The 22,755-nt window shown below is 31.8% G+C and overlaps 1 protein-coding gene across 2 annotated transcripts; it reads left to right on the top strand.

Moving 5' to 3' along the window:
- Nucleotides 1–10,221: 10,221 nt before the first annotated feature.
- On the top strand, nt 10,222–15,440 carry LOC133705686 (vacuole membrane protein KMS1-like). 2 transcript variants are annotated; one of them, XM_062131028.1, is made up of 8 exons: nt 10,222–10,675; nt 11,127–11,338; nt 11,629–11,707; nt 12,232–12,531; nt 13,559–13,716; nt 14,244–14,360; nt 14,651–14,830; nt 14,955–15,440. In XM_062131028.1, exons 1-8 carry the CDS (start codon nt 10,609–10,611, stop codon nt 15,129–15,131), a joined length of 1,290 nt encoding a protein of 429 aa, XP_061987012.1. In that variant the 5' UTR covers nt 10,222–10,608; the 3' UTR covers nt 15,132–15,440. The 2 variants fall into 2 exon arrangements, with proteins under 2 accessions (XP_061987012.1, XP_061987013.1); XM_062131029.1 differs by having other exon boundaries at nt 13,571–13,716.
- The last annotated feature ends 7,315 nt before the right edge of the window (nt 15,441–22,755 follow it).

Raw genomic sequence — 22,755 nt, forward strand, 5'->3', positions numbered from 1 at the left:
TTATTTGGGTTTCTTGATTGTTTTAAGCTTGTGTTCTGTAATGTTACAAGGTGTTTTTTAATTTAAAAAAATATTTTTTTTTAATTTTTAACATAGTAAAATTATAAAAAAAATACTTAAAAAATATTTTCTTAATAAAAAATAATTTTAAAAAATCCGTTGAACAATATAAACAAACATTTTATAAGTCTTGATCTTGAGGAAGGGACTTAAAATACAATCGATGGTGACAACTAATAGTTGGGCCGAAAGGAATTTAAGGCTTTATCTCTTTGTTGATCCAGAATTAAGGAACCAGATTCCAACATTAGCTTTTTTTATTAAGAAAAATGTGTACACATTACTTAAATATGAATGAATGTAGTAACCATCTCAGTCCATGCCTAATGCATCTCCCTAGATTGTTAGATTATAATTCTAAGAGTTGATTCTTTGATGTCAGCCTTACCGGATTAAATTGTTGTCATCTGTATGTCCAACCTGTTTTTGATAATTTCTTTATTTTTTATTTTTAAATTATTTTTTTAATATTTTTAGGTTATTTTAATGTGCTGATATTAAAAATAAAATTTTTTAAAAAAATTATGATTTTGATATATTTTCAAGTAAAAAACACTTTAAAAAACAGTATCTAATATACCTCTAAATAGACTCTGAGTATCTTTGTTTTTACTTTTAAAATGTATTTTTGAAAATTTTTAAATTTTTTTTCTTCAGTTGTTTTTTGATTTTGAATTGTTTTAATTTGTCAGTCTTAAAAATTAATTTAAAAAAATTATTATTTTAATATAAAAAATACTTTAAAAAACAACCGATATCACACTCTTAAATACTACCTTAATTGATATCATTCTCCTTGCTGGCCAAATAGTATGTGTGATAGTGTAGCGATATTGTTAGGTCAATATATAAAAGAATTAGCTGTGAATTTAGGATGGGCCTCTCATTTCACTCTCATGAGGTTACAGCCAAATCAGTTAAGGACATAAAACGAGGTTTCTACTTTGGGGGATACTTGACAAAAAGAAATAAGAGGTGTATTGGATGGTTGATGCATTGCCACTTTGTTTTTAAGGAAGTCTATTAAGCTTCTTTTTTTTCTTTTTCTTTTTTACTTTTTGAACCAATTAAGCTTTGCATCACGTTAATGCCAAGCACTCCTTTTATTATTCATACTCTTTATGATACATTTCAAAATTTGATCCTGAGACCTTTAGGCTGGAAATTTCAAATTTAATTGATTTTTAGTGCACTTTACTAAAATTTTTGTACACTGTCTTCTTTATGTATATTATTATTATTATTATTATTATTATTAACGCGGATATCCGGGTCAGTTTACGCGTACCTCGACTAATTTTACAAGCTTTAAAGTTAACGATTATATAAACTTTCAGTAACCGTTATATTAGCAATTACAGAACTCAAACCTGATAATATGAATTCCATATATATAATTGATAGTTAGAATAATCTAGCTGTGACCTCAACTAAATCTTGTGGTACGAGGAACAAGCGAGTCTAACTGAAGATATGACTTGTGCGAGTCCAACACCTCGTAGCTGGGTTTTGATTATACTTGAAGTGTAAATCACTTCCCTTTTTGGGCACAAAGTAATCAAGAAAAAAAAAAAAAGACTAAAGCTTCACGTGGGATGTCATGACACATTAATGGTTCTTCCATTGAATTTACTTTTTTTTCTTATAAAAATCAAAATAAAAAATTAAAAAACCGGCAACTAGTAAAAACAAGTCGAGAGTATTTAGACAAAATAAAAAACTTAATCATATTTTATTGTATTCAAAATTAAAACAACAATACAGATTAAATATCAAATTAAATAATTATTAGATGTACCTGCATAAAAAAAATTAAATTCATGAATATAATTAAATTTTTAATAAGTTAATTTTATTTAATCATGACATAAATTGAAAGTTTAATTAGGCGCAGAGAAACTCCTTTTCTCTTTGAGATTGACTGGTTAATGCTACAGAGATTAGAAAAGAAAAGTATCATATTTCACATTGAAGAGGAAGCTATTCTAGCATTACGATCATCTATTCTAGCATTAAGATCATAAGCATGTTGCACATTTTGTCCATGCCTGATTCTATACTTTCCTTGTCTGCAATGAAAGATATCCAACAAAGATCAGAAAAGCATAAAAGCCTCAGCGTCCGAAGTACACATAAGTCAGCTACCGAAAGACAGAAAGTCACCTCATCCTTTTCTCGAAACGAATAAGCTCTTTTCATTCCTCTCCTAGCAAAGCAAAAACGGATGACAGTAAAGCAAAGATTTGTTATGATTTAGTTATTTACTTGAAGATGAAAGATTCAAAACCGAAAGAAATTGAGGAATTTAAGCGATCCAGTGATAAGACCGGGTATCTCGGAGATGTTTGAAAAATGAAAACCAATGTCATCGTCGAAGAACATAATAAGAACCATGTCTGGATCTTCTTCTAATAGTTCTCACTGCTGCTTTTAGGAATTGTAATTCGATGTGGTTTTAAAGTCTTTTTGAAACCTGACTTTGACCTGAACATTAACTATCCATAATATATACAACCTACCGATTTAGATTGATTTGAACAAGTATTGATCAAGTTCGTGTAAGATTATCATCCTGGTAAAAGAATGCTTGCTTTGCAGGTGAGATGTAGACCCTGTTGCATCTTCACTACTCAGAAATAATTAGCGTGCCTGTATCTAGGTTCTCCAATTACTCTATCCATCGTTCGAAGCAAATAATACCCAATGATAAAGAACATGGAAGAAAAATAAGCTTGTTGAAAATTAACCTCTTCTAATATGGACTCTTTCCAAGGTTGTTGTAGGTTGAAATGTGTGAAATATTGTGCTTGAGCAACTAGAACATTTACAAAACAAGATCTCATGTAGAGTCGAGGCCCCATGCCTACGTCAGTTTAGGTACTAAAACATAAAGAGTTTGATAAGGTGTGTGTGTTTGAGGCTTTGAGCTTGAAAAAGATAAAAAAAGATGATTTTACTTTGGTATTTAAGACTACTTATATAAAAACTAAAACTATATAGTTTCCACGAAGTAAAATGATCGATATATTCTCTTTCTCTCTCTCTCTCTTTATCTCTGTTTGTCTCTGTGTATGTGTCTGTGTCTCTGCACGCGCGCGGGGGGTCAAAACATGGATCAAATGATTAGTTTTTTTTTTAGTTTAACGTGGATGTCCGGATTAGCTTGCGTGTACCTCGACTAATTTCACGGGCCCTAAAGTTAACGATCATGTAAGTCTCCAGTGGCCATCATACGAGTAACCATATGACTCGAACCTGAGACTTTAGAGAAAATAAACTTCTCTTTACTACTGTACCACCATTTATATGGTTAAATCATTAGTTTTTTAAGTAATCCAGATGTTGAGAGTTGATGTTATGTCCTGTAAAATTAATGGACCAACAACCAATTATAATGGAAGAAAAAGCAGACAATGCTAGCAAGATGCAAGTTTGAGTGACAGGCAGGCGAGGGCCGAGGAGCAAGTTGTTTAACTAGCAAATAGTAAGCTCTGAAAAAGAGATTTCTACCAGTCTTGAAAATTTCTTCCTCCTAACAAATGCGTGAGGTTGGTATTTATGGTAGGAGGAGCATCCTATTAATTGCTAGGATCATATGTCATGTTGTCATTGATTAAACAGACTGATTTAAATTAAAAGAAAAAAACCTTTTATTTTGGTTTATATAGCCATAAAAATTAAAGCTATATTTAGATATGTAGTAGAGATTTTGGTTTAAAATGTTTTTTATTTAAAAATATATTAAAATAATATTTTTTATTTTTAAAAAATTATTTTTAATATAAACACATCAAAACAATTTAAAAATATATAAAAATTAATTTTAAATAAAAAATATCAAAGTTTTAAAAAATAAGGTTTCAAACTGCCTACCCAAACGGTGTAATAGCAGTTGGTAGCATACCCTACTCCGAGCTAAAAAATCAATCTTCTTGATGCATCCCAATGTCAAGGAATGGAGACTAGCGCTGCCACGATATCCATGTCCATTCTTGCTAACTAAAACTCCATGCTGGGTGAGTTCCATTATTGACCCATTTAGCGTGTAATTTAATTAAAAAATAAATTAATTAAATTTTTTTTGTATTTTTAAATTATTTTGATGTATTAATATTAAAAATAAATTTTAAAAAATAAACGTAAATCATCCTTTACCTGCTCTATGCCAACAATCCTTTACCTGCTCTATGAACATCTACTAAAACAGATGGACCTAACCCATCCTTTTGTCTTGTTGCAGTCCAAGTGTGGCCCAAAACCCTGATCCAGTGGCTCAGAGTATTGTTAAATGCTCATGCAACAAGCCTAGCCTCTCTGCTCATCATCTGGGCTGGGCTTAGGATCATTCCTCTAGCCTATAAGTATAGGAGGTTTTGGATATGCTACGGCTCTCTCACATCTGATTCTCTTGGATATTTCTTGGCAAAGCATAGAGCCGTAGATGGGGTTTTTTCATGTGCGTGCAAATCGACGGCAGCAAATGCATCTTACAACTTCCATGGAATCATCAGTTTGCACAGGAACTTTGCTTCCAGGCTCAAACCCACAAGCCAGCACGACACCGCTAGAACATAATATTACCATATATACGATTTAATTATTAATGACGTTCAACAGCAATTCGCCAAAACCACTATGATATGATTCACCGCTATTATTCTAGACACGCCTCACCAAACCCAGCATGATGTGATGGTGCGGATAGCCCATGCTACCTGGACAGCTTCTGAGGTCTATTATTTTCACTAAATTTATTTCATGTTGCACGTATTTAATCCAAACAGATTATCTATTCAATCTAATTAACTAATTGTATTTTTTTTTATCAGCTGGATTTAAATAAAAATATAACATCATTATAAGTAAAAAAAATATTAAAAAAAACATATATATCAGATGTAATATATACTCGATGCATGTTCATTTGAAGAAATTAAAATACTTATTTTTTAAATAAAAAAATCCCTACAAGTTACATACATTACTTGAGGTTTTTACCTAGATAGGACTCCAGATGAAACATAACCTGATCTTTATAATAAAATAAAATTCTCAAAAACTTAAAAGGTACAATTTTATATGTTGTATATATATTCAATAAAAAAAAATATGCAACGTGCATCTTAAATGAAAGATTGTATTACAGTCTTTTACTTGATTAAAAAATAATTAACAACACTTGTTCTGCTAGAGAGAGCGACAAAAGGTGCGAGAGCACCAGGGGATGTTAGTTGAGCAGCAAGATTGATCAGTTAGTATTACAATCTGGAACTAGTTAGATGGATCATGCAAGCATGTGCTTGTATTCATGATTGTATCGTGCTATTACAAGCATGTGTCAACCGAGAATAATGTCTCGAGTATTTGTAATATGCTCGGTTTGATTGGGCATATTCTGGTCTCTCGACGATTCATTTCGATATTGAAAGCTCGATCGTTCGTACATGTTTCGTAAAACGGTTTGATTGGGCATTTTTTTTTGTTTGAAAGTATATTATTTTATTTTTAAAAAAATTATTTTTAATATTAAAATTATCTAAAATTATAAAAAAATTAAAATTTTAAAAATATATTTTCAACCGTATTATCATTAACTCGCGTAAACTGCCGCATGGTACATGATATGAAATTACTCCTCCGAACTCCTTATTTATTTATTTATATATATTGCTCACTGAGAACGACTTTTGAGCCTTTTCTGTCCTGTCCTCTTCGATAAATCGATGAATACGCGTATTAAATGCTTGGAGGTTCTGGGGAAGCAAAAAGATATTTCTCTCTCTCTCGAGTTTTTGTTTGTTTGTGCCAGTTTTGTTGATGCCACATAGACAATGCTTGTGGACCCGATCAAACAGCCTCCAGTTAGAGCCTGTTTCCCTAAAATTCAGAAGTACTTTAGTCGCTAAAGACATTAAATGGAAGTGGTGTTTGTTGCCTCCCACGATTCACGGCACATGCGCCACATAATAATTGGCGATAGATTACCATTAGCCATCTTTCCAAGCGAATCTTCGATGCATTAGATATTTTAGATCACGAATATCATGAAATATTCAGGCTGTCTGGGAAAAATTAAAAGATAATATTTAAGCTTAGAGTGTTGAGAGTATAGAAAATATTAAAGGGTGGAGTTTTAAAAATCTTTGGTGGGAACTGAAAAAATTATAGAGGATGATTTTAAATTAAATATAATTACAAAATAATCAATAGTATATATTTCTAGTCTTAATAGACTTGGAAGAAAAAAATAGTAAAATGAGTTTAAAAAGGAGAGAGAATGGCACATCAACTAATAGTTTTTTTTTAATGGAGATGTTTGGCTAATTTGCACGCATCTCAACTAATCTCATAAGTTAATAATCATATAAGCCTCAAGTCTGGTGTATAAACTAGGAGTTTTAATCGTATAAGTCATGTGATTAAAACTTGTTTTGCATTATGTTTTTGACCAAAAACATCTATGAAAACATCTTATAAACCATGAAAAATCCATTTATGGTCTTAAGAAACTCAAAAAACCAAACTCAACCTGAAACCGAAAATCAATCGGAGCTCATGTTTGTATTTTTACGAACTTTTAAGGCACAAGAATACTTAATATAAACTCCCGCGTCAAATTAAACAATTTAACACAAAAGCCCTCATTGTAATGGCTTAAATCGGTGCAAACAACAAATTTCTTTGTTTATTGCCGGAATTTGACGACCCCTCTCCCTTTCATCTCTCAACCAAGGGTAAAAAAAACAAGAATAAATCTATGTATCAAAATGGAATTTGAACAATTTTGAGAGATCACAATTATATAATTTACGTGATTGTTTAATTTGGAGGACCAAGATGAATGTTTTCAAAACTTATGGTACGTCATCTATGTTTGTCATGTTTTTCATTTCAGTTCTCTCTTTTTTAATCCTATTATTTTATAAGAATTTAAAATTAATTACTCCTTGAATAGGATTTTATGTTAAAAAATAAAGTATGAATTCCAGACTAAAAAAAATAAAATTTTATACAGTGAATAATATATATTAAAAATTTCACGTGTTTTAGAAACCGTTTGGGAACGTAGTGCAAACCGTATTTTCAAAAAAATAAATTTTTTTTTACTAAAATTTAATATGATTTGTATGTTTTGATTTGTTTTGATGTGCTGATATTAAAACTAATTTTTTAAAAATAAAAAATATTATTTACATATATTTTGGTATAAAAAATTATTTAAAAAATACTGCCAAACTACTAAACATGCTTTTAACACGTAATAATGAATGGGACCAGAAAGAGGCATGCCAATTAAACAGCAAGAACACGTCAATGCTATATTATTGTACTGAGACTTGGAATTCAATGCTTTTCGTTACCGGTGGGATTACGCAAACCAGTCAATGTCTCGTTGATTAGACTGGCCCAGGTGAGCATTAACAGCGAAGCCTCCGAGCTTGAGAACAGGAGGATCCAGAAACTTTCTACCAAGAGAAGAATAATGGTTACCGATCCCCACTGTTATTTTCATGCTCATGCTTGAGACTTTTATCTTCGAGCAGTTACACAAGTAGCGTTTAGGAACAAGGTGTTCATGTTTTTTCAAAATTTTATTTCAATTTTTTTTATAATTTTAAATTGTTTTAATATTTAATATCAAAAATAATTTTTAAAAAATAAAAAATATATATGATTTTAATATATTTTCAAACAAAAAATATTTTAAACAATTATCATCAATTATATATTTCCAAACATGTCATCCACAGTTATCAGAGACATTTTCTTTTTTCATCCTGGAACATGGCGAGGACCACTGTGAACTAGAAAGGGCATAGATATATTTGGTGATGTTGTCGTGTGTGTATATATATATAATCGATTTGTTATATATATTTTAAACATGTCATCCACAGTTATGATTTCTAATACCAAAACCATGAAAAATAACATTAAAATCATTAAAAAATAATTTAATATTTTTTATTTAAAATATTAAAAAAACACATTATAAAACATTAATTATTTTCTTACAATAATATTTAAAGCCACTATAAATAGCACTCCAACCATAACATCAAATGATGCCTCTATGAATTAAAAGGGTGTATGGAGAGTCGCAAACTCTTCCCACCATATCATCTTAAATGTGCAAGATATTTGTGTTTGTATTGCTAGTAAAAATCAATACTAGAGAATTTAATGTTCTTTTGTCAACGAGGATATGTGCTAACTATAATTTTTAATTTTTTTTTTATTTAGAAATGTATTAATTTTTTTTTATATTTTTTAATAATTTTTTTAACATTAATATATCAAAATGATTCAAAAATTTATAAAAAATAATTTTAAATAAAAATCATTTTTTAACCACATTTGCACTTAATATCCCTTTACATATTGAAGACGTGTTTGAAATTATGATAGTGGTTGCGGTTTAATGTGTTTTTTGTTTAAAAATATATCAAAAAAATACTTTTTTTTATTTTTAAAAAATTATTTTTGATGTCAATATATTAAAATGATTTAAAAATTTTAGAAAGATAATATTTTTTAATTAAAAAAATAAAATTAAAAGGAACACGTGTTGCTTTACCAAATAAACCTTGAGAATATTGTTTTGTTCTAAAATGAGGGCAACCTAACGTTTTTATTGACGGTAAAGTTAGGTTTTTTTACCTAATTACCCCCCGCCTTTTTTTTTCCAGTGAACCAACATGCTATTATTTTTACCAATAATAATACAATTATCACCGGTAAGGTCTGATTGGCAGTGCATTTTAACCTGTTTTTCGTTAAATTTTTAAATTTTGTTTTTGTTAAAATTGAGCGTGGTTTGTATTTTTTGGATCGTTTTGATGTGCTGATATTAAAAATGATTTTTAAAAAATAAAAAAAATATTATTGACATATATTTCAGCACGAAAAACTATTTGAAAAGCAACCGTTACCACACTGCCAAACACACTCTTTACCTAATTACCCCCCGCCTTTTTTTTTTTCAGTGAACCAACATGCTATTATTTTTACCAATAATAATACAATTATCACCGGCTTATAACTTATCTGAGAAGCTAACATGCATTTTAATGTCTTTATCGTATTATAAAAGTTATTATCATAAGATTCATATATATTGTAATTTATTGATAGGTTTATCATTTCAATTGGTAGTTATAATTTTTCTACAAAGCTAGAAAAATAATTGGACTTTTTAAGTCATAGAAGTATAGTAGTAAACTCTGCCTGGATTCCTCATGATTCACGACATCATAAAATTAACCGAGACTTTTCACTTTATATGGTGTTATTGTCGCTCCATTATTTATCTTGTAGACTAAAATAGCCTCGTTGAATATATTTCTTCTATTCTACTAAAACCGTAATAGCAATAATTAATGCTAAAACAATTCTTCTATATATTCTTAAAAGAGAGAGTGCACACAGAGCATACCTGCATATTCATGGCTTTCTTTCCAGACATACAAGTCGCATTTTTTTTTCTACAAATTAATTTAATGAATAAATTATTCAATGAATAATGATGCTAAATTTCTTGAGTATAAAATCATAAATTATTACCAGCATCCTAGTATTTTTTAATGATGTAATGAGTCCAGTAACAGTGATGTATATTAGGAACTAAAAAGAACAGTAATAGATATCAATCCCTATTTAGAAAAATATGTCCTTCAAAATATACTATTTTAGAAAATATATATTATAAAATATAAAACTTGAACCATTGTACTAATATTTTTTTCCCCAAGGATTACAGTTAAAAAAGAGACATTTCATTTAAAGGCAATCGATATTTTAAAATTTATAATTTCAATCTTTATTCTTTATCTTGAATATAAAAAGACTATGAGGAATTTTAATATGTTTAAATTGTGATAAGCAATATCTTATTAGCTATTTAATAATATTTATTTTATATAAATAAATGGATATAAGTAAAGAAAAAAATATTAAATTAAAATATTCTTACTTTTTTTTTATGCGTAGTGAATTTTATTATCCTTTTCACTTATGTCTTTTCCGACAGCAAAAAAGTTTTTTTTTTTGTTTTCAATTATTATTTCCATAAAAAAAGATATGGGGTAATAAAGTAATTTCGATAAGTCCACCAACCGCGGAGAAATTTCAATCTTCCTTTTAATTTATCGTCCATCAAAAGTCAAGAGAGAGAGCTAATTTGGTCGCGCTGCGACGGCGTATTCTCCTATCCGAGAGAGCGAAGGCGCGATAAATGCTGCACTGCCACTGGCTAGGAGAAGAGATCTTCACGCTAGCAAACTCCTTTCTCTCTATTTCTTTCTCTATATATTTTTAAGATCTACAATTAATCCAACTAATTATTATTATTATTATTATTATTATCGGTATAGAACTGCAACGAAAAAAATTATTGTTGTAATTTTGTGATAACTATCACCACAACAATTGAAACGCCTATATTAATGCGATGGACTATTTATCTATTTAATTACTATTAAGGAAAAGAAGAATAGAAGTTTTTTTTTAGTTTTCTTTTTCTCGCGATTTTGATTGGAGCATGTTTTGATGGTAATGGGGTCTGGCAAAAGAGCACGAGCCTCTTCTTCTCAAAACATGAACATGTCAATCTCAGGCAAGCTACTTCCTCACCCTCTTCCTGCTCTTAGTTTCACGATTTCGACTTCAAGTTTTTATTTTTTAAAAAAATTCAATTAGAAATGAACTTTTATGAATTTTGGGTCGATTTGTTTTTTTTTTGTGTGTGGAATATCTATGCAAGCAGATTCATAATCCATTAAAAGCAGATTTTTCAGCTTTTGAATGTTTTAGGACCTTTTTTATTTTGGTTTTCTGGGTCGAATAAGATAGAAGTGATTATTAAGATTTAGCTGGAGTCAATGCTTTTGAGGTCAGCGTGTAGTTAATTTAATTTAGCCCAGCTTCAGCATACTAAAGATAAAATGATTTTAAGGTCATACTGACAGTAGAAAAATCGGGAGCTTGTCTTGCTATTAAGTCTCGAAGGAAATGAATTTTGTACCTGCGAAACTTCTATGGAGTGAGTGAGTTACTGTATTTTGCAGGTATTCGTGAAAGACATCAGCAGGAACTAGAGAATTTGACCCTGACCGCACAACCCTTCAAAACATTGAAGTTTTTTGCTCTGGCTATGGTTCAATATTGTAAGAGATCGGTATTCTACCTCCTGGCTAAAGGAGGTTGGCTAATGCTATTAAGTACAGTGGTGGCAGCTGTTGGAGTTGTGCTTGTGACCATTGACAGTCCTCATGAAAAGGTATTACAGCATATAGATTATTTTAGGTACTTATAGTTTAGTTAAATTTATGTTCTTATGGATGAAACATTACGTGTTTCTGTCACGGCACGTAAAAGGATATGTTTTTGGATTGCTACGGCCATGTTGCTACAGTGTTTCTTATGGTTAAACCTTGAATATGTTGAGATTTAGATATGGCGCTTCTTCCTCTTAGTGCGAGCATTCATTTTGTTCTGTTATTAATGGCTCTATTGTTTACAAATTAACGGTGTGGATTGTTGATTGCTTGTTGTGGCATGTTTCTGCAGCATGTTGAAGAACTTTCTCATTATCTGCGATTTGGATTTTGGTGGATTGCCCTTGGCGTTGCATCATCGATCGGTCTTGGTGAGCAAATTTACTCAGATGAATATGAAAAAACCCTAAAGCTGGGTACAGTGAAGAGTGTCTGCAACTATTCGAGTGCTTCAAATTTAGAGGCAACTTTTGGTGCATGTGATATCAATACTGTTTTTGCCACATAAATTAACCTAGTATGAGATTTTTTAAACCTGGCATCTTATTTTTGTACAATGAGATTCTTAAATCACGAAGCACCACATTATAGTTGGACAAGGGACCTTTTATCATCATCGTTCTTTTTATACTTGGGCCAATAAACTCTAGTTGCGTGGTTTCAGCTGTGCCCTGTGCTTGTAAAGTGGCTCAATTTAGTTCTCACATGATTTTTTGGTCTATTGTTGCGGTTTCGTCCATCTAAGATCTTTGGAGATAGGAAGGAACACAGCTGGTTAAAATCACTATCTCTAATATTTGGTTTTTTGCTGTTGCTGATTCTACATTTTTATGAAGAATTGAGATCTGCTATCCACTGAGCTTGATCTGTCTTTTCTTTTTTAAATTTATTTCAGGATCTGGTTTGCATACTTTTGTTATGTATTTGGGTCCTCACATTGCCTTGTTCACGATTAAGGCAATGCAATGTGGCCGAGTTGATTTAAAAAGTGCTTCTTATGATACAATACAACTGAAAAGAGGTCCTTCGTGGCTTGACAGAGATTGCCATGAGTATGGGGACCCAATGTTTCCATTATCACATGGATTGCGGGTTCCCCTTAGCAGCATATTGCCCCAGGTACAGGTAGAGGCTATTTTGTGGGGTGTTGGGACTGCACTGGGGGAGCTTCCTCCTTATTTTATCTCAAGAGCAGGTATGTGCCAAGTGTCTGCAGCAGTAATATGAATATCTGGTTAAAAGTTTGCCAGTAATGAAATGTTTGTCTAGTGATCTTGTGACAATCCATATTCACTGAGGTTGCTGTCGTACTATAAGACTGAGTGGCTGGATTAATATGATAGTTTTGGGCATCTAACGTCACAGATTACATGGAAGACTATTTTTTTCAAAAAAAACTTTTGAGATTTTGTCAAACCTATAATCTTTAAACCCTACTAGTTACCGAATCATGTTTTATTACTATTATCAACAACAGCAAAGCCTCTGTCCCAAACTGGTAGGAATAGGCTATATGGACTCTTAATCATAAACTAAATTCGCCTCAATATCAAGATATTTTATTATCATAGGAAAAAAGAAAACATATCACAGTTTATTCTCGAGTATGCTGATTGTGAAGTTTTAACATCTCCTTTTCCTCAAAGAGTAAAGTTGAAGTTACATAGGGATAAGGATGCCTTGAAATGCATGTCCTTGGAATTTTTGATATTCTTTTCCTTTAATGCTTGCTGCAGAAAATTTACTTTTAATGCAAGAAGTTCAAAAAAAAATAAAAAATAAAAAACATGATGTATTGTTAATACATCATTTAATCTTAATGCTGACCAGGATTTTGAACACTCGTATGATTCAACTGTGCTTTTGTGCCCAATGGTGTGCATACCCACATTGCATGTGTACCTGAAACCATTTAAGAGTGGTCGTGGCTGATTTCATCTGATCAAGAGAAGAATTGTCTTGGTCTCCTGGTCTCCTTATCAGAAGGCATTTAGTTTTCAGCTAGTTTTCATGGTTGGATGGTATCTAATACCTATCATAGTTGTTTTTAGCCCAATTAGGTGCGTATCTGTTTTTTTTTCTTTTTTCCTTATAGGAGATGACCGCTTCTTCCATCTGTGATTGTTAGTGCGTGTATGGTAACTGCAAAATGTTGGTTTTGATTTAGTATATTGACAGCTCTGCATGTTTTTTTTGCATATTGATTACATCACTTTATGCAGCACGTATGTCAGGTAGCAACTTGGATGCCATGGAAGAATTGGATGCTTCTTCGGATGGAGATAGTGGAATCGTAGCTGCTCGCCTTAAAGCAATCAAACATTGGTTTCTGAACCACTCTCAACATTTGAACTTCTTCACAATCTTAGTGCTTGCTTCGGTTAGTGCAATGCCCATCTATATTTTATACTACTAGTTATTCAGAAAATAGATGACCTTACCAAGAGGGACTCATTTTTTCTCATACTCATGCCTCCATTAAAATCCTTATCAACTCCTTTTAGTTTAAATATTCCAAAATGCAATTTCAGTTGTCCCTTTTAAAACATTTTAATATTTGTAATTTGTTGTCATAGATGCAATTCCTTAATAATTTGAGATTGTTTTAGTGTTTACGTGGACAAGTACTAGGCCCGATAAAAAACAGGGCTTGGTTTCTGACGTTCTTTAAAATTTTATTTAAACTACAAATTCTTGTTTTAGAAAATATTTGCTCTACTATTTTCTTTGTATCTATGAAGGGTGCTTTATTGTGATACATCATGAAACATAAGAACAAAGTAACTTTGTTCTAGTCATCAGATACATAACATTGGTGCTAACAAGTCGTCCTTGATTATGATCTGTTCATGTCATACTTTTTCTTCATTAACTTGCAACTTGCTGATGACTTGTACTATTTTTTAGGTGCCAAATCCTCTATTTGACCTTGCTGGCATTATGTGTGGACAATTTGGGGTTCCATTTTGGAAGTTTTTTCTGGCGACACTGATTGGAAAGGCGATTGTTAAAACTCACATACAGGTTTGTGATATTACTGTTCTCTCTCTTTATATCTTTCGGACCATTTAAACACTTGTTTTAGGTGCTTTTGTGCTTGAAGCTTTAGTTTCTATTGACCATCCTAGTTCCCTTAGTTTGGTATGATAATTTTCAACATTGATAATATTGCTATAAGTGCTTCAAATGAAGATATGGGGTATAATGGAAATCAAGAGTTGAAATTAATGTTGATTTGATAAAGTTGGTGTTGGATGCTGCTTTTTACTTTAAATCCTTCTGAGTTGTCTCTTGGTTGATTGCTTTTTTGGCAGACGGTGTTCATTATTTCTGTTTGCAACAATCAACTTCTTAACTGGATAGAGAATGAGTTGATCTGGGTACTCGGCCTTGTACCAGGTTTCGATTCTGCATTGCCTGACCTCACAGCAAAACTCCATGCAATGAAAGAAAAATATATGGCACCTGCACCCCCTGCATCCGCAGATATAAAGGTACCCTGATAGACCACATTAGCTAAATCAAACAGGTTCATATTAAATGCTTTTAAATCTCAGCGATATTGCATTGATTGAGTTTTATTTCTCATTTACATGCCGGTTTGTGCATTCTTCACAGGTCAAAAAATGGGATTTCTCGTTTACTGGAATCTGGAACACTGTTGTATGGCTCATGCTCTTGAACTTCTTTTTTAAGATTGTGAATGCAACTGCTCAGATGTATCTGAAAAAACAGCAGGAAAAGGAGCTAGCTGCATTGACAAATAGGGCATCAGCATCGACGCATTCAGATTAGGAGTCTGACCAAAAGGACACTATGACACATGCATTTCTATTTTTCTTCCCTTTATCTTTTTTTTTCCTTGCTACAGTTAGCTTAGGGAAGCTAAAGTGACAGCTCTTACAAGTCACCAGAAAATCTGTCTACATCAGTAAGTTGCTGGTAGAAGGTTGTATAGAAATAGGAACATGATGCCGTGTATCATGTTGGGAGAGGCATTGTTTTGGGTAGCTCTTAACCCGTCAGAAAGAACTGTTGAAATTGTTATCGGAAGCTTATTATTATTATTCTTTGGAAATGCAAGACAGATTATGTGGTGATTGATCTTCTGGCGTTGTGCTCATAAACTTGTTGGATTCCCACTATGACGCTGTAATTGACAAATTACCGGTTTTGGAGTCAGTGAATTTACATGCATATATGCTCAGAATCTTAGCCGCCACCCTATATACTGTCTTTTACATTTGTTTCTGATGGATTCTTCTCTGAATTTGTTGGTGGATGTATACTGGCCTTATTTTCCCTGTGAAAATTAAGATCCTCATTAGAAAGAACTCTTTTAAAAATCTCCATTGAAATCGAGCTGGGCGGTTGTCATGAATTTGCGGATCTTGATGTCAATGGCAGCAAACTTGAGTCGATAGTATCACATGATATCAAAAATCTCCATAATAATAATAATAATAAATCATCTGAGCCTTGTCCTTTAGTTTTATTTTAAATCGCCACTATAAAAAGCTGCTACAATGGCAATCAGAGCTTTTCTGGCAGAGGCTTGATTGTTTATGCTCGAGCACACGTGCACATCAACCTTTGTTTTTTTTTTATTATTAAAATAGAACAACATGACGTGGGTGACTAACAAAAGCAATGGTTTTTTTGATCTGATAAATAATAATAGAAATCTTAAAAATAATTAAATAATAGGAAACAAGATTGCATACTTGATGACTCATCGGATTGTGTATCAGAGCTGTCGAGGAAATGGGTAAAAAACAATAATTTCCGATGATAGAGACTGTCAAGCCATCTCCGACCATCCACGCACCACTCAAATAATCCAAAACCCTCTTAAGAAATGTTTTGTCCACCTAAAAAGTAAAAACAAGTGGGCATACGTTAAAATGTATTTAATTGGCTCTGAGTAGATGAGCGTTGAGGACAGCAGACCACTTCAAATAAAAGGTGAGTGAATATTTAAAAAACTTTAAAATTTATGATCATTTAGAGGAGTTGAATTCTGTGGAGGGTTATCTGGTTGCTGGTTTGTGTGATTTCATGGTCACGACAGCATTCATATTTTTGTGAAAAAACCTAATTCAATCTATCTTTATATTCCAAGCTTAGTTTCTAGCATGTTCTGGAATCTATAATTGTTTCTGATTTATCTTTATCTCAAATATATCCTTCCAACAAGTTTTTCTATACAAACCAATATTCAGGATTTTTATAAAAATAAATTATATTTGTTTTTTTTTCATATTTATTTTTCTAGTAAATCAGGTCAGATTTGGGTTTCTTGCATGAAAACATTTATGTCATTTTAAATGAAAATACCTAACAAAAAGATAGTTAAAAACAACTCTTTATTCATAAACAAACTAAGAACAATTAAACTTATTAAGAAAATAAATAAATAAAACTAAAAAATGAATAAGATGTGTGTGTGTCCAATCTTTTCTTCAATAAAAATAAATTGAGTACAACTTGAAAGATATACCTTCACTAGTCATGTTATAAATTTGTTTCATAAAAATCACCCATTTGATTTTTATAAATATTAAAATCGTTAGAAACTTATATGATCATCAATTTTAAAATTTATGAAATTAGTTAAATTATGCACAAGTTAACCAGATATCTATATTAATAATTAAAAAAAACAAATTGAGGAGGTGGAATATATATATATATATATATATATATATATATATATATATAGCTGGATTTTGTTCCTCTATTCATTATGGTGCTAATGTTTGAGAGTGCTGTAGAACGTATTTTTGAAGATTTTTAATTTTTTAAAATTAATTTTTTGATATTAAAAAATATTATAAAACGTAATCTCTAATAGACTCTCAACAGTCCCTTAATAACCTATTCATATCTTGTTAAGCCTTTAAGAAAAGAAGAAGAAGAAGAAGAAGAAGAAGAAACACAGGACGAGCAATACAAGAAAGAGTGATTTTATTGGAAACTTGAGTAGCATCACTATCCATATTCCTTCCCCTTCCAGCATTAGAGACGCACTAATCACTCTCCTTTCCCTTTCTTTTAGAATTAACCACTGTTCACATTTGTATTAAAAAGGATGGCATGTTAATTATTTGCATATTAAGTGCATTTAATAATATTAATGCGAACAACATATCAATAATTTGCCAAATTAATTGTTACAAAAATTTATTTATAATATATTATAACAATTTATCATTATATATTCTCATATATTTAATTTTACAGCATAACACGACAGTTAAGAGTGCCATATGGACTCGATATTATTTTGAACCAATCTTTTCTCTCGGTTGCTTGCTTTCTTATCAAATTTGTTTTTCTTTTTTTTTTTTAAAAAAATAAAGAAATAAAAACATGAGAATCAATGGTCGCATCGTAGGATGGTGGGGGCGGCGCGTTGAATACAGTCCTTTGTACAAGCACATTGAAAACGCGGTGTAAAAATCATTTCATAAGAATAAAAAAAATATTTAAAACATTGTTATATATTTTTAAAATATTTTAATATTAAAAATAAATTTTAAAAAATAAAAAATATTATTTTAATATATTTTCAAAGAATATACTTTAAAAAAATATTCGGTCCCAAACGCTAACTGCCGGCCAATTATTGCTCTTGTTTACTTCAGACAAAACTTGAAAACATAACTTGACAGTGGAGAAAGGAAAGCGAATATCAGCATCTTGACTTTCGACTGCTAATCAATATTTTTGTATTTTATATTTAAATATTTTATAGAAAGATTAAATAACTCATTGCAAACAAAATGTGAACATTGTTGTCAAAGCAGAAAGATTTTTATAATTTTGTAGCATATTCTCTTCTTTCGAAAACAAAATCTGTCCAGTGTCTATTATGTATGTACTCGGCAGCAAATACGAAGTTTGAGAATTGCTTGATTTATTTTTATTATTTGGATGATAAAATAGATCCTATATCGGGTAAGTAAAAAAATTAAAAAATCAAAAAAACTGAGAAAATCAGAAATGATTACCCCTATTCAAGACTCTACAACCTTTTTTTTATAAATAAATTACAACTATGTTGCAAGTCTAATGGAATGATTTAAAAAAGAAGAAGAAGGAATCTAGTAGAGTAATATTACAGCTGATTATGCAATACTGTTTCTAGAACAAAAATCAAGAAATTTGAAAGGCAATAAGAACATAATAGAATAGTATGGATTATAATAGAACAACAGGAAGAAAAAGAGAGAATGGAGAAAAGGACATAATTGGTTACTTTATTTTTTTTTCCATGCTTTTTTCCTCTAGCATTTCTATTATATATAAGCAAAGAAAATACCCAACATTACATGATTTATGCCTTAATGGATACATGGAAAGACAACTTAACTAACTTTACTAACTGAAAAAAGCATAATAAAATAGCGTGTGTGTGGGTGAATAAATGAAATGGTTCGTTTAATGAAGTTTTGCAATTCTAATTCTTTCAACGATCATGTGATGTGTTTTGACTCTTTCAAATTCAACGGTCATTAGCCATGCTATTGCTTTCCTTCTCACTTCTACCCAGTAGTTGTTCTTGATCTATTTGTGTCCGTGACAATGCTACTCCCATCAGCACACCTTTGTCCTCAAGGGTGAAGGAAGGAAATTGTAGGGTTAATTCATCTAGGAATTCCCAAGTGGCCTCTACAAGTGGCACTCCTTTCCAAATGATTAGGACTTGAGTGGCAACTTGATTCACGCGCTTCATCATACGTCTGTCTAAGATCAATTGAGGCTGGAATGCTGGCTCAGTCTAGAATTCAGGTAGCTTCTCATATAACCTTTTTATTACCCACATGCCTTTTTAATTAAGAAACATGAAAAACTGGGTGGATAGTTGCTGAAGATGGTAACTCTAGTTTATATGCCACTGTATTTATACATTCAATGATTTTGTAGGGACCATATAATTTTACTGATAGTTTATTGAATGCTTTGTTAGTAACTGAGACCTGCCTATAAGGTTGTAGTTTAAGGTAAACCCAATCCTTCCAGTGCAAACATTCTTTCACTCTTTGTTTTTTGTTTGCTAGTTGTACCATCACTTGTTAAGCTGATTTGAGGTTACTTTTGATGATTTTGAGCGTTTCTTCTCTTTTTATCAGCAATGCATCTATGGTTTCATTGTTGGAATCTTTGGGGAAATAGGGTATATGGATTGGGGGGACATCCATAAAGGATCTCATATAAGGTAAATTTAGTTGAAGAGTGGCAATTTGTGTTGTACCATCATTCATTCAGAGGCTCCATTTTGTCCATTGATTAGAAGACTTATCAGTCATGTATCTGAGGTGTTGTTCTAAACACTTTTTGATTGCTTCAGTCTGTCCATCCGTCTGTGGATGGTAAACTATTGAATAGTGTAGTTCCACGCTTTGATATGCGTATAAGTTCTTCCAAAACTGACTGAGAAATACAGATCCTATATCACCGACTATACTGGCTAGTAGACCATGAAGTTTGTAGATTTGGTTCATAAAAACATTAGCCATTGTGGTGGCCGAGTAGGGATAACCCAACGCTGCAAAATAGACATACTTCTAAAAATTATCCACCACTAAAATATAACCTCTTTACCATTAGATTTAGGAAGCCCCTCCATAAAATCCATACTAATTTCAACAAAGAATGCATTGAAAATAGGCATGGGTTGTAGCAAACCAAGGCTTAAGATATTTTCTAACTTATTATTCTGGCAAATAGGTCATTCCTTTATGTATTGCCTTTCATGCTTTTATTATTCATTCTAATAGAAAAGAGTACCTACCTTTTTGGTTGTGACTATAGCTCTAGAGTATCTCACAACAACTAAGTCATAGTACATTACTATCGATTTGTTTTGCAAATCTTTATTATTACCCCCAACAATCTTTCCCTTATTGTTAAGATGATTGTTCACCTGTTTATAATGTGGATGTGTTGTAGGATCTTGTTATAACTCCCTTATAATAGCTTGAATAGATTGATCCTTTGCCCATCACTCCCTGTTTTGCTTTATTATACAAATGGTTATAGTAGATATTGTCATGATAAATACCTCTCCACTAGAATTTATGGACAATGCATTAGCTGTAACATTGTCTTTTCCCTTCTTATACTCAATGTCAATACCAAATCCCAATAATTTAGCTAACCAAAGGTGTTGAGAGGGAAAAGTTACCTTCTGTTCTAGAATGTATTTGAGGTTTGACTTGATCAAATCTGATTGTAAAATGTCTTCCCTAAATATAATGTTTTCATTTGAACACTATATGTAGTATGACCATCATCTCCCTATCATAGATGGATAACTTTTGTTGTCATGATCCCAGAGACTTACTGGATAAAAAGCAATAGGGTGGCCCTCATGCATTAGAACAGCCCTGATGCTAATTTCTAAGGTATCAGTCTCTCTGATGAAGGGCTTATTAAGGTTGGGCAATGTCAACACAAGAGGTTTAGTCATGGATTCTTTCAAGAGTTTGAAGGCTCTTATCACTTTCTCATTTAAGCTGAATACTTTCTTTTTAAGTAATTATGTTAATGGTTTGCAAATGGTGTCATACCCACTCACAAACCTTCTATAGTAGCCTATAAGCCCTAGGAATTATCCTAGCTGTTTGATATTCTTTGTAAAGGCCATTCCTTTACTGCTTGGATTTTTTATGGGTCTGTAGACACTTCTTCTTTAATGATTATGCCTCAGGTATGCCACTTAGCTGCTCCTAAAAACACATTTGCTTTCCTTTGCCACCAATGTATGAAGTTCTAGAAGTGCAAACACCATATTCAAATGCTCTAGATGTTTATTCATTGACTTACTATATATCAGAATATCATCAAAGAACTCCAACATGAACCTCTTGAGATGTGGCCTGAATACATTGTTCATTAGACTCTAGAATGTTAAAAGTATATTAGATAACCCAAAGAGCATGACTAGAAACTCAAAATGACCATTATGAGTTTGAAATGCAGTTTTAAATACATCTCTTAGGGCCATTATGATATAGTGGTATCCAAATCTTAAATCCATCTTATAAAAAATAGTAGTCCCTGTTAACTATTCAAGCAATTCATTTACCAAAAGAATTGGAGATTTATCCTTAATGGTGAGTTGATTGAGAGGTATTGAATGATCATGAGCTCTCTATAGCGGGCAACTGTTTTGGTTTCTTGAATACATCTTGATGTTTCATTAACAGTTCCTTAAAGGTAGGATTCCTTTTCATTTCAGGAATGAGAGCAGTGGATATGAGCTGCACAAAACCTTCCTCATATGTCACTATCCTTAGACTACACAAATTAATTTCTACCACCTAAGAAGAGTTAGTCAACCATCCATTAAGTTGCTCTAGCCTAACAGTTTGCAGATTAATAGCTTCTAAACCCTGCAGCATCACTTTTTGACCCTACCAATAAAAAGACATCTATAATTCTTTGTAGTTGAATATAATGTCTCCCAATAAAGCCAACCATTGAACCCTTAATACTATGTCATAGTTATTCAGATCGACCACAAATAGATCTACTATGAAATTCCTGCACACAACTATACAATTCATAGTTTCTCTATTGGCAGTTTCAACTGTGAGAGGTTTGATGTTAATGAGATTACAATGTAACCTCTTAGCCATCGTTGTATTAATAAAATTATGGATATTGCCTAAGTCTACTAATATGGATAGTGAGTGTTTATCAATTCTATCGGTCACCTTTAAGGTGGGAAATCCTATCGCACCCTCCAAAACATTCAAGGAAATGAGGAGATTGATTGTCTCTAAGGTATGTGTCTCTTTTATCTTACCTTCATCTTCACTCTCCTCTTCATTAATGATACAAAGTGAGTAGAGTCTTTTATTTTTGCATATATGACCTGGTATGAATCTTTTGTAACACTAGAAACAAAGACCTTTATATCTTCTCTCTTCTAATTCCTTACTCATCAGGGGTTTTGTAGGCCTGTCACTTGGTTTTTTTTTTGTATATTTAAGGGTAGTTGTAGGTAGCAACCCAATTTATTAAGGTCTTGAAGGGTTAAGAATGGAGGGTAGAGGAATTTTAGAAGGGTTTTATGATGAGTTAATTTTGGTTTGAGTGTTTGGTGTCATAATATGATGGAGGTGTTTAGTAGAACTTGGATAGCTACGCTTATAAGATTAGGTGTTGTCTTGTAGTCCAGACAAATTGTATGTTTGTTTCAAGGATGTAGGCTCAAATATTTTTACGATATTTTATATTTCAATCTCCAATCCCAAAAAAAAAACTAGTGTTTGCCTTTGGTTGATGTATGCCCTATTATATAAAATATTAAATTTTTATATATAAGTCTTTACGTTGCCTACCTGTCTCAGCTCCATGAGTTATTTTAAAGGACCCTTTTGGCCACCAAATCTAGCACACGATGCCT

This window comes from Populus nigra, chromosome 10 (genome assembly GCF_951802175.1).
Source record: "Populus nigra chromosome 10, ddPopNigr1.1, whole genome shotgun sequence".
NCBI classification, from domain to species: domain Eukaryota; kingdom Viridiplantae; phylum Streptophyta; class Magnoliopsida; order Malpighiales; family Salicaceae; genus Populus; species Populus nigra.